Here is a 12,604-nt window from a genome sequence, read left to right on the forward strand (position 1 = left end):
TCATGCTTCCATATTTTCTAGGACGACCTAGTGATCTTCTACCGACCGGTCTCTCAAAAAATACCGGTTAGATTCTATAGATATGTCTGACGATGTTTTCAGTACCATACAGAGTCACCAATTCAGCATTAAGACGCCTTCACTCTCCTGTCACTTCATCTTTTTGAGGGCCAAGTATCATCCTGAGAACCTTCCTTTCAAATATCAGCTGCTTATTTATTTCCCGCTGATGTATAGTGTATAGTCCATGTTTCGCTTCCATATGTAATATCTGGGAGAATAATTGACATCTACAGTCTTAATTTAGATTTTCTTTTCAGAAACTTGGATCTTAATAGTGATGATAGAGAGTATAATGCTCTATTCCCTGCAACTATCCTTATTGAGAGCTGAGACCTCTTTTTCTATGTGGTTGTCGTCTATGATCATCGCTCCCAGGTATTTAAACTCTTTCTCTTTTACCACTTCGAAGTTGTGGTCATTAATAGTTATGTCCTGCCTAATCTTGGATTTTTGGTTACGAGCGTGTATTTCGTATTCTCTTCATTTACTCGAGGCCGAGACTACTTGTTTCTACCTCGAGTTCTTAGGTCTCTTGTAGAATCAACAACTGCATTTAGATCATCAGCAAATACCACCAATAGTTTTGATCTTCGATTCGCAAATCCTCCTGTCAGCTCAGATGATATTTTACTTATTCTATATTCTAAGGCCAAATTGAATAGCAAAGGTGATAAGGGGTCTCCTTGTCTAAGTTCTGATGTTATACTAAATGGAGTCGAATGTCTGTTTCCTATTCTTACCTGCGCATATGAATCTGTCACACACATTTTGCTTTAACTCCACTAATTTTCTTGCTTTTCACATTTCTAGCATTCCTAGCCATAGTCTGCTTCTTTTTGTCGAATCATGTGATTGCTAAAAATCTATGAAAATGATCATGATACTTACATGATTATATCAAATACGTTAGACTCATCTCAAATACGTTTATTCCAAGACTAAGACTTTATACCTAGATATTTGGAAAATTGGAGTATTTTATCTAAGTTATGCCATACCTAGAACGATATAGAGACCTCCATCTTATTCGATATGGAGATGAATCCTTTGTGACGAAAAAGTAGACAAAGAGAACGACCAAAACTTATATGGAAGGATAATATAGAAGAGGGTGCTAGGAAAATTAGAGAATAGAATTGCAGTGTGAAAATAATTGGGAAGATTGGGATTCTATTTATAGCCAACACCAGTGTTGATGATGAAGATGATTTATTAATGCAGTATCAAGTTCATTAAAAGAAAAGTTGTGTATAATAAACTTTTTTATCCAACTTACCTGACAGTTGAGTTGAGTTTCTGTTTTGTTCATAGGCCGACATCTTACTATGACCTTAACGTTTTCTGCCATACCAAATTAGTCAAGTCATCTAAAATCAAAGAAAGCGTTATTAAAAATTGACAAACCCTAATTGTTTCTTTTAGTCATAATGTGTATGTATAGTTATTTTCATGACAACGTATAATAGTAATTTACCCGAAGTCACACTAACTTATCAGTTAATAACGCTTATTTAAGATTCATGAGGTTTTGCACCAACCCTACGCGGTGTATCAAATTTACCGTCACAAGTTATACAAGTATACATATATATACAGCTCAAGAGGCCTTAAAGGGTCATGGCTTGGAATTTTTTCACTATTTTCCTCCATTTTCCTCTGCCCATGGCCGCAGTTCTCCAATTTGTTATCCCGATTGTTTCAAGATCTTAATTACACGCTTCTAGCCACTTTCTCCGTGGTCGTCCTCTTCTCCTCTTTCCTTCCCCTCTTAGCAGCGAGTCCTTTGCCCACCTTCCGTCAGCCATTTTCGCAAGATGCCCTTACCATCTAAGTGTCTTTGTTCGGAGGATCTGGCTAATTTCTGGTTTTCGCACAACTCTCTGATCTCTGCTTTTGTTCGTCTCCTTCAAATGTCTTCTTCGTCTTTTACTATTCCCGAATATCTTCTTTAGAACACTCCTCTCCCAGATACTCAGCATATTTTCTTGATTTTTGTTCATACATAACCCGTGTTTCGCTTCCGTAAAACACTGTGGACTGGATCACTATTCGGTACAGTCTCAATTTTTCCTCTCTGGATATGTTTTTTGCTCTTACGCTCTTAGTAGTTTGTGTAGTGCCCCGACAGTCTTCCTTTCTCTCGAAGTTCGCTTCTCAATGGCTTGGTTTTCTTTCCCTTTACTTGTTAGGGTTACTCCTAGATACTCAAACTCCCTCACCTTTTTGAAGCAATAGTCTTTAATTTCGTCGTTTGTGGTAGTCTTCAGTTGTGTGTCTTCATATCTGGTCGGTCCTATTTCCATATACTTTGTTTTTTGCTCATTAATAATCAGTCCCTACTGCTTAGCTTTCGCTGCAAAGAGTTTACATATCATCAGCAGTTCCCGTTCAGTTCTTGACATTATCGTCTGCAAAGGCCAGGACCTATATTTAGTAGTCATAAATTATACCTTTCGTTCGTATTCCACTCTCTCTCAATATTGCCTCCAACAAGAAATTGAGAGTATGTACTTGTGGACAGCGGATCTCCCTGCTTTAATCCCCTTTTAAATTCCAATTTTCCTGTTAGGCTTCCTTCTACCCTTACTCTATTGTCGGTCTTCAGTAAAGTCATTTTTACTAGTCTGATAATCTTTTCCGGAATTCCAAGTACTCTTATGGACTGGTACAGACTCCTTCTTATCACATAATCGTAAGCTTGTTTTAAATCTGTTAAGATGAGGTTTAGATTTAACTGTTGCTCGTATGTACCTACTGCTCTGAATTATTTTCGACGCGAATATTTGATCTATGGTGGATCTTTTTGAATCCTCCTTAGTATTCACCAACCTGATCGTTTAAGTGCCTTTCCAGTCTGCTTCTTATGACTCTGGCGAGTACCTTATGTTACATCTACATAGAAGAGTGATACCCCTGTAGTCTTGGCACACTTCTCTCTTGTCTCACTTCGTCAAAAGTTATAGAGTTATGAATTAGGTCCAAATATTTTATTCTCTTTGTATGAACCCTTTACAATAATGCGTTTTACTTAGAATAAAATATCCCAACACAAAGATAACATTTGTCTTTATAGATAATGGGGTAACGTGACTGAGTTCCTGTTGATATAAAATGCAACAGTAACTTTTCTACGAAGTGCAAGCACGAACATAATACCCGGCAATCTAAATATTTGTTTAACAACTATTCAAAATCGATATTTACGTTCAAAACAAGCTGGTATAAAAAAACCCTTCAATTATAAAGTCACACGTTAAAACTAATTGATAATTAGGAACACAAGCGCTGGAATTGTAAATTGTAAAAATATGGGGTAATGGGTATGGTTGTAATTAACCAAATAGTATAAAGGTCGTTGTTATGCAATGGAATAAAAATAACAATGGTGCAGTAGATATAGAATTAGAAATTCAATTTAAATAACAAAGACTATTCTTCCTCTTCTTTTTGTATAGACATGACTCTGTCTGCTTTTTCAACGTGCCTCCAGTCTCTCGCTGTCGCTGTCCTTACTACTATACTTGTTGTCATTCGGCTTATGTGGTTATTCCATTCTTCTCTTCTGTTTCTTTCCCACTTAATAATGTTCTCCACCTTGCATCTCCGTCGTATATCTGTACTTCTAGCTTTGTCTTACCATTGATTTTTCGAAGGGTTATCATCTCCGCTGTTTCGAGCAATCTTTTTGTCCTCTCTGTGTCAGGTCGTGTTTCTGCCTTGTATGCGATCTGATGACTGATTTCTTTTCCGATATTTTTATTTCTCCATATTGTGTCATTCAGGCAACCTGCGGCTCTGTTTGCTATATTCACTTAATCTTCCACTTCTGTTTCGAGCTTTCCGTAGCTACATAGATAGTGTGATCCATAGATATTTAAACTCGATCACTTGTATTATCTGATCCTCCAGATCCAATTTACATCTCTGTCTGACATCCATTTGCCATCCAGATCTCTCTTGTGCCCTTCTCCTCTTTCTGATTATGTGATGATGACTGACTACCTACATACATTTGAATTTTGTCTCTATTCTTCTTTTTATGCAAACTTCTTGTTTTCATTAGATGAATTATGTCAATATAATTCGGTTCAGCGAGCAAAGCGAGCAGAGAAAATCAAACAGAATAAATTAAAAGACGTATAAGATTGGCATGGGCGGCATTTGGCAAATTGAGCTACATCCTAAAGAATAAGAAATATGCGCAACATCTTAAGTCTAAAGTCTTCAACCAGTGTGTGTTACCAGTAAAAACGTATGGAGCGCAAACTTGGACACTGACCAAGAATAATATGGATAAACTTATAAAAACACAGAAAGCAATGGAAAGACACATTGTACACTAAGGGAAAACCCCTTACTGTATAATATAATATGTATCAAAAAATGTATATAATTTTAAGTAATTTAGGTTGTTACAAAAAGATATTGTTTCTAAATATGCAAACAAAACGAAGGTTGATTAACGCAGTTTTGTTTATATAACCTCGTAGAGGCTCACGTATAGTTTACTTTTCAAAGTCCAAATTATAAGGAGATATAAATAGCCCACAGAGGGACTATCTTAATTGAATATAGTATTGTTATTATCAAGATCGTTACTACGCTAGTGAGCCGTCATACGAGAAGGGTGTCCTGAACTCCTGAAGGACCACCCCGCGAAACAACATCTTAGTAACCTTATGTTGATTGATGTTGTAAACCGTAAATAAAGTTATAAAGTTAGAGTCAGTGTTTCAACTCGACATTCCAACCCTGCAAGATTATCATGGCAATCTACCAACGTAACAAGATGTTGCAAATACACTTAAAGTACAAAAAACGAAACGAGTGGATTCGAAATACGAGTATTACAAAGTTGAAGGATGTGAGAGAAAAAGTAGCCGAATCTAAATGGAAATTTGCGGGGCACATCAGACACATAGATGATCGGTGGAACAAGGAAATGCTACACTGGAGACCATAGGAATACAAAAGAAGTAGAGGAAGACCACAGATAAGATGGGTTGATGACTTGAATGAGGCAAGCCGGTCCCAGATACATGAACTTAGCTCAGGACAGACACAAATGGAGAAAAGAAGGGGAAGCCTGCATTCTGAAATGGATATCATGGGCTACGTAGTAGTCGAAGCAATAAAGCACTGAATCTCCGAAAAAAAAGGACAAGACGGATCTTAATCAATTCTTTTTGCATTCGATTCGTGAATGCGCCAGGAAACTTTGTGACCCAGCATTCTTAAAGTGCATCTCCAACAGACAATAAAAAAAATTCAGAACTCGTCAATTATCGGCGGAAATAAGTTCAATTTTGTTACTCGGAGGTTTTTGGGGTCGCTGAAAACGAATATGACGTCAAAAGTGATCTCCGGAGTACCTGGTGCCCAGGGTACCTACTGTGCACCTCGTCTTGTGGAGTTTTCGGCAAATTCATTAAAAATTAGTCAAAAATCATTACTCAGGGGTTTTTGGGGCCGCTAACGACGAATATGACATGGGAAGTAATTTCAGGAGTACCTGGTGCACAGGATACCTACTGTTTACCTCGTCTTGTGGAGTTTTCGGCAAAAAATTTATTAAAAAATTAGTCAAAAATAATTACTCGTGTGTTTTTGGGGTCGCTAACGACGAATATGACATCGGAAGCGATCTCCGGAATACCTGGTGCCCAGGGTACCTGCTTCTTATGGAGTTTTCGGCAAATTCATTAAAAAGTTAGCCAAAATTCATTACTCGGGGGTTTTTTGGGTCGCTGACGACGAATATGTCATCGGAATTGCTCTACGGAGTACTTGGTACCCAGGGCGCCTACTGTTAACCTCGTTTTCTGGAGTTTTTGGCAAATTTATTAAAAAATTAGTTAAAATTCATTACTTAGGGGTTTTTGGGGTCTCTGACGACGAATATGACATCGAAAGTGATCTCCGGTATACCTGGTGCCCAGGGTACCTACTGTTTATCTCGTAACTAATGATGTTTGACTAATTTTTTAATGAATTTGCCGAAAACTCCAGAAAACGAGGTAAACAGTAGGTATCCTGGGTACCAGGTACTCCGTAGATCACTTCCAATGTCATATTCGTCGTCAGCGACCCAAAAACCCCCGATTAATGATTTTTGACTAATTTTTAAATGAATTTTAATGACGAGGTAAACAGTAGGTACCCTTGGCAACAGGTACTCCGGAGATCACTTTTGGCGTCACATTAATTTTCAGCGACCCCAATAACCGCAGAGTAACAAAATTGAACTCATTTCCGCCGATAATTATTGACGAGTTCTGATTTTTTTTTTATTGTCTGTTTGAGATGTACTTTAAGAATGCATTTTTTGTATGCAGTTTTTAAATATTATATCATGGCTCCGGTTCACAAAGTTTACTGGCGCATTCACGAATCGAATGCAAAAAGAATTAGTAAGATCCGTCTTGTCCTTTTTTTTTTTCGAAGGTAAGGCCTATTTTAGTTGATTCAAAACTTGAAATTATTTTGTTAGTTTTATGATATAAAAATGTCACTAAACGATTTCGATGTGTATATTTCTAGAATACCTCTCGACAAAATATATTATTTATAGGTAAATGCAAATGGTAAAAAAGTAGATAGTAATCGAGTATTTTACATTTTTTTAGTGCACGCTTATATTTCAGTTAATATAGCGTGGGTGAGCATACAGTTGTTAGCTGGTCAATAAAACATTCACCATAGGAAGTTCCTTAAATGCAACTGTTTGTTACTTTGCGCCCTACATTCTATTAAATTAACTATCGATTCACCGGGAAAAGTGTGTCAATCGAAAAATAGATATAATAAAACAAACTGAGACCCTATTTGGGAAAACTAGGTAAATGACGAAAGCTTATTTTTTTTGGCTTGTTTATTATTGTTTCTGATAAAAAATGGTTTGTACTTGACTTAATTTTGAGAATATTTGTGGTTTACTTTCCTTATTTTGATGCCATATTAATTCCTTCTAAATAACGGATACGTGAAGAAACCGAAATATCCGATAATTTTGGCCTTATGCAGGGCAGATCAACAACAGATGCAATTTTCATTGTAAGGCAACTGATGGAAAAATACAGGAATAAAGAGACCAAAGCTCATATGGTATTCATTGATCTTGAGAAAGTATATGGAGTTCCTCGAGAGATTCTGTGGTGGGCACTCAATAAGAAATGAGTCCCTGGCGAATATGTAAAGATTGTGAGAGATATGTATGAGGGACTAGTGTTAGGACAGGTGTGGGAGAGACTGATAAATTTCAGGTGAAAGTAGGATTGCACCAAGGCTCGGTGCTTACTCCTTATTTATTCTCATTAGTTTTGGACCAGATAACAGCGAAACTACAGGGTAGCATCATGGTACCTAATGTATGCTGATGATGTAGTGTTAATAGGAAATAGTGAAAGATACTTAGAACAAAAACTGGAACAGTGGAGACAAGCTCTGGAGGAAAAAGGTTTAAAACTTAGTAGGACAAAAGCAGAGTATTTGGAATGTTCATTTAAAGATGGAATTACTACAAATAAAATGGTATCTTTGGATGGTGAAATGATTGTGAAAAGCATTAGTTTTAAGTGTAAGGTAGGCAATACATTCACCATATGTTGGAAAGGTGTATTGCCTGCTATTCGTATAGTTGGTAGAAGCATGATAATAAAGAAGACAGTTTATAACCTAACCATGGAGTATCATTAACCGTACATGGCGCTGCGACAAAAAATATATAAAATAAAATTAATAAAGAAGATAAAGCAGTAATAATTATAGTAAACATGGACTTTAAAGGTGTACCTCCTATGGAGATGTCAGGGAATGTCTCCGAAAATTGGAAATTCTGGAAACAGCGATTCACAATTTACCTCGTGGCAACGGAAATTTCAAAAAAGGCGCACGAGACTCAATGTGCCCAGTTGTTAACGTTAATAGGCGACGAGGGAATGAGAATTTATAATACATTCACATTCTTAGAAGAAGAAAAAAATAATCTAGAAGTTTTACTTACAAAATATGATAACCACTTTACACCAAAGAAAAATTTAACCTATGAAAGACATCAACTATTAACCAGTAAGCAAACAGAATTTGAAAGCATTGAGCAATTTAGTGTAAGAGTGAAAAATATATCATTACACTGTGAACTAGGTGAATTAAGAGAGAGCCTAGTTAAAGATATTTTAATTTGTGGTATAAAATCTAACGAAATTAGAGAAAAACTCCTACAAGATGATTTAGTAACATTAGAGGAAGTCATAAAGAAAGCAGTTTATATAGAAAAAACCAAAGAACGTAACATGGCTATATCCAGTTACATGGAGCCAGGTACCAGTGACTTAAATGTAGATAAAGTAAACAAAAATCCCTCACGAGATGTAAGTGGAGAATCCAGACAAAAATTTGCTACCCAACGTCAAGGCAACAATAACCAAGAATGCAAGAAATGTTTGTATAAACATGATTTTAGAAAATGCCCTGCTTTCGGTAAAATATGTGCAACATGTGGAGGTTACAACCATTTTTCGTCAGCCTGCTACAGTAAGAAGAACAACAGAGATAGAAGAAGTGTTCATGCTATTGGAGACAACAGTGAAGATGAGTTCCTTTACGTGGAAGCAATTGATATGATTTCAAACAATGGTGACATAGCATGGGCTCAGGACTTAAATGTAGAAGGTAATATTATAAATTTTAAATTAGACTCAGGCTCTATGGCTAATGTTATACCTGTAAGTATTTTAAATAAAATAGATTTTGATTTCAATAGAATTAGAAAGACTAAAGTCACTTTAAGTTCATATTCAAAAAATTTACTACCTATAATTGGAGAATGCTGGTTAAATTGCAAATATAAAAATAACCAAAAAACTATGTTATTTCATATTATTGATTTAAATACATGTCCAATATTGGGTTTAAAAGGCTGCATAGAATTTGATTTAATCAGTAGGGTTGATATGGTAAATATAGAACAAAAAAATAGCGTAAATAAATTATTGATAGATTATAACTCACTGTTTAAAGGCATAGGTTGTCTAGAAGAACCTTATCATATTGAGCTCAAACCAGACGCAAAACCAGTAATATATCCCCCTAGAAAAATTCCATTTTCCATTAAAGAAAAGTTCAAAATAACACTTGATAGTTTAGTAAGGCAAAGGTTAATTGAAAAAGCAGATGATGCTGCAGACTGGGTAAATGCATACGTTTTGGTGAGAAAACAAAATTGAGATTTAAGACTTTGCTTGGATCCCAAGGACTTAAATACCGCTATCAAAAGGCACTATCTCCAACTACCAACATTTGATGAACTGATAGAAAAACTGGCAGGAGCAAAAATTTTTAGCACCCTAGATGCTACTCAAGGTTTCCTTCAGATAAAGTTGGATGCAGATAGCTCAAAACTGTGTACTTTTTCTACACCGTTTGGTAGGTATAGATTCCTTAGAATGCCCTATGGACTATCCAGTGCACCAGAGGTATATCAGGAAAGAATGTCTGAGATTTTTCAAGACATAGAAGGCGTAAGTGTCTTTATTGATGATATTATAGTGTCTGGCAAGAATGAAAGTGAGCATTATAATAGATTGCAAGAAGTTTTAAAGAGAGCCGAAGAAAACAACATTCGTTTTAATAGAAGTAAATGTAAGTTTGGTCTTTCAGAAGTTAAATACATGGGGTATAAAATTACAGCAGAAGGCCTGAAACCAGATGATGAAAAAGTGGAAGCAATAAAAAACATGCCTTATCCAAAAAACGTAGCGGATGTGCAAAGATTCTTAGGCATGGTTACTTATCTAGGTAAGTTTATAAACAATTTGACAGAAAAGACTGCCCCCCTCAGACAATTGATAAAAAAAGATATAATATTTGAATGGACTAATATTCACAGTAATGCATTTAATAACCTTAAGAAAATCATTAGTAGTAGCCCTTGTTTAAATTTTTTTGACATAAATAAATTAACTACTATCTCTGTAGATAGCTCTAAATATGGCATGGCCGCAGTGTTATTACAGGATAATATGCCTTGTGCTCACTCTTCATGCTCTTTTACAGAAAGTCAAACTCGCTATGCGCAAATTGAGAAAGAGTTGCTTGCAGTCTGGTTCGGTGTTAACAAGTTCTCACAATATGTGTTTGGAAAAAAATTCGTAGTGGAAACAGACCACAAACCGTTAACCAGTATAATAAAGAAACCTTTGAATACATGCCCAGCTCGACTACAAAGAATACTTATTCAACTTAGAAAATATGAATTCGAATTAGTATATAAACCAGGAAAAAATCTAATATTAGCTGATACACTATCCAGAGCATTCCAAAACAAAACCTTCAACGAAAACATAGACATAGAATTAAAAGCACAAGTATGCATGATAATGGAAAATGTAAATGTCTCAAAACAAAAAAGAGATGAAATAATAGAAGCAACTAAAAATGACCCAGTACTTAAAAAACTAAGAAATCAAATCCTTACAGGTTGGCCTAATCGTATTAAACAAGTACCAGAAGAAATTAAACCTTATTTCAAATACAGGGATGAACTAACTTTAGTAGAAGATTTAATATTTAAAGGCCAAACTTTAGTAGTACCAAAAACAATTAGAAAGGAAATTTTGGAAAAACTGCACTATAGTCACATTGGTGTGAGAAGAAGTATCGATAAAGCGAACCTATCCTTTTTTTGGCCTCACATGAACAACCAAATAAAGGACATGATTTTAAACTGTAACATATGTCAAACTTTTCAAAATTCCCAAAAGCCTGAACCCATGATTCCTCATTTATATGAAAAAAAACCATGGTATAAAATACATAGGTTGTGATTTATTTCATTTTGGAAACTGTGTATTTTTAATAGCTTGTGATTATTATTCAAAATTTTTTGAGATTGTCGATTTAAATAAAAATTTAACAAGTGAAAATGTAATACTAGCACTTAAAACAATATTTTCCAGGCAAGGCATTCCTGTAGAACTAATGACAGATAATGGTCCAGAATTTTCAAGTAATATATTTAAAGAATTCACGAAAAAATGGAACTTTACTCATATAACTAGCTCACCGAGATATCCACAATCCAATGGATTCGTGGAAAGGCAAATTCAAACAATTAAAAAAACTTTACAGAAATGCGCTGCCGAAAACAAGGATATATATTTAGCGTTATTAGATTTAAGAAATACTCCCTTAAATAATAGTGACACTCCTGCAAGAATTCTAATGAATAGGGACCTTAGGGACCAAATGCCAAACTTAACTAATGATAAAACTAAACAATTTGACACATCAACATATGATAAATTTTTAGAAGATAATAAATACAAACAAAAAATTAATTTTGATAAAAAAGGTGTTAAAGAGCTTCCTGATTTGCAAATCAATTCCAGGGTTAAAGTACAAATCAAACCGGGTGACAATTTCTGGCATTCGGGAAAAATTTTACAAAAAGTTAATATTAGATCATATAGAATAAAGCTATCTAATGGTACACAAATAGTAAGAAACAGAAAATTCATTAGAATTCTTAATACTAGTCAAGAGAAGTCGGCAGAGTATCCTAAAAACGATTTGTTTATAGATAATAATAAAACCCTGAGTTACAGTTATATACCAATTACTAAAAATTCTGTAAATCCAAATCCCAGATTCGGTAACTCAAGTCTGGAACTTCCCTCAACCTCGACAGCTACTAGTGATTACTGTGAGAGTGAAAGTGTAAGTAGTGATGTTGGGGGAGAGGAAGGAAATACAAAATATACTCGTAGTGGTAGACCTTCTCGTACACCTTCGTACTTGAAAGAATATATGATGTAGTTGTAGTATGATTAATCTGGATTGTGTTTTCTGTTCATGTGAACTTTTATTTTGTTTGTTAGACTTAGACTTAGGAAGAGAGGTGTAAGGTAGGCAATACATTCACCATATGTTGGAAAGGTGTATTGCCTGCTATTCGTATAGTTGGTAGAAGCATGATAATAAAGAAGACAGTTTATAACCTAACCATGGAGTATCATTAACCGTACATTAAGGACCTAGCATCGGTTATTACAGAGTAATGGAGAAATAGATACAGATGCATGCAGTAGAATTAGGGCTAGATGGTTGAAGTGGAAAGAAGCGAGTGGTGTGTTGTGTGACAGAAAAATTCCAATGAAGCTGAAGGGAAAATTCTATAAAACAGCCATAAGACCGGCTATGATGTACGGAACTGAATGTAGGGTAGTGAAAAAGAAACAGGAACAACAAATGCATGTGGCGGAAATAAGAATGCTTAGATGGATGAGTGGAGTGACAAAGAAGGATAAAATTAGAAATGAGTATATTAGAAGTCTAGGTGTGGCTCCAATTGATGCCAACATGAGAGAGCATCGGTTAAGATGGTTTGGTCATGTTCAACGTCGAGACGTTAATCACCCAATACGAAGAATAGCTGAAGTGCAGTTTCCTGAAAGAAGTAGGAGAGGAAGACCAAAGAAGAGGATAAGGCAGGACATGTTGGTAAAGGGGATTAACATTGATATGACCCAAGAGAGAATTGTGT

At 35.4% G+C, this 12,604-nt stretch overlaps 1 protein-coding gene across 8 annotated transcripts in view; it reads right to left on the reverse strand.

Moving 5' to 3' along the window:
* LOC114325222 (osmotic avoidance abnormal protein 3) overlaps positions 1-12,604 on the reverse strand; it is an 88,593-nt gene that overhangs the window by 36,228 nt on the left and 39,761 nt on the right. For all 8 annotated transcript variants that reach the window (XR_007699540.1, XR_007699539.1, XM_050656622.1 and 5 more), the window contains exon 2: positions 1,340-1,430. Coding sequence is in view for 6 of the 8 variants with exons in the window: in XM_050656622.1 (XP_050512579.1) it covers positions 1,340-1,411 (72 nt within the window). In the remaining 2 variants the exon portion in view is untranslated. The remainder of the gene's footprint in view (positions 1-1,339; positions 1,431-12,604) is intronic.

The sequence above is a fragment of the Diabrotica virgifera genome, chromosome 7, assembly GCF_917563875.1.
Source record: "Diabrotica virgifera virgifera chromosome 7, PGI_DIABVI_V3a".
Classification (NCBI taxonomy): domain Eukaryota; kingdom Metazoa; phylum Arthropoda; class Insecta; order Coleoptera; family Chrysomelidae; genus Diabrotica; species Diabrotica virgifera.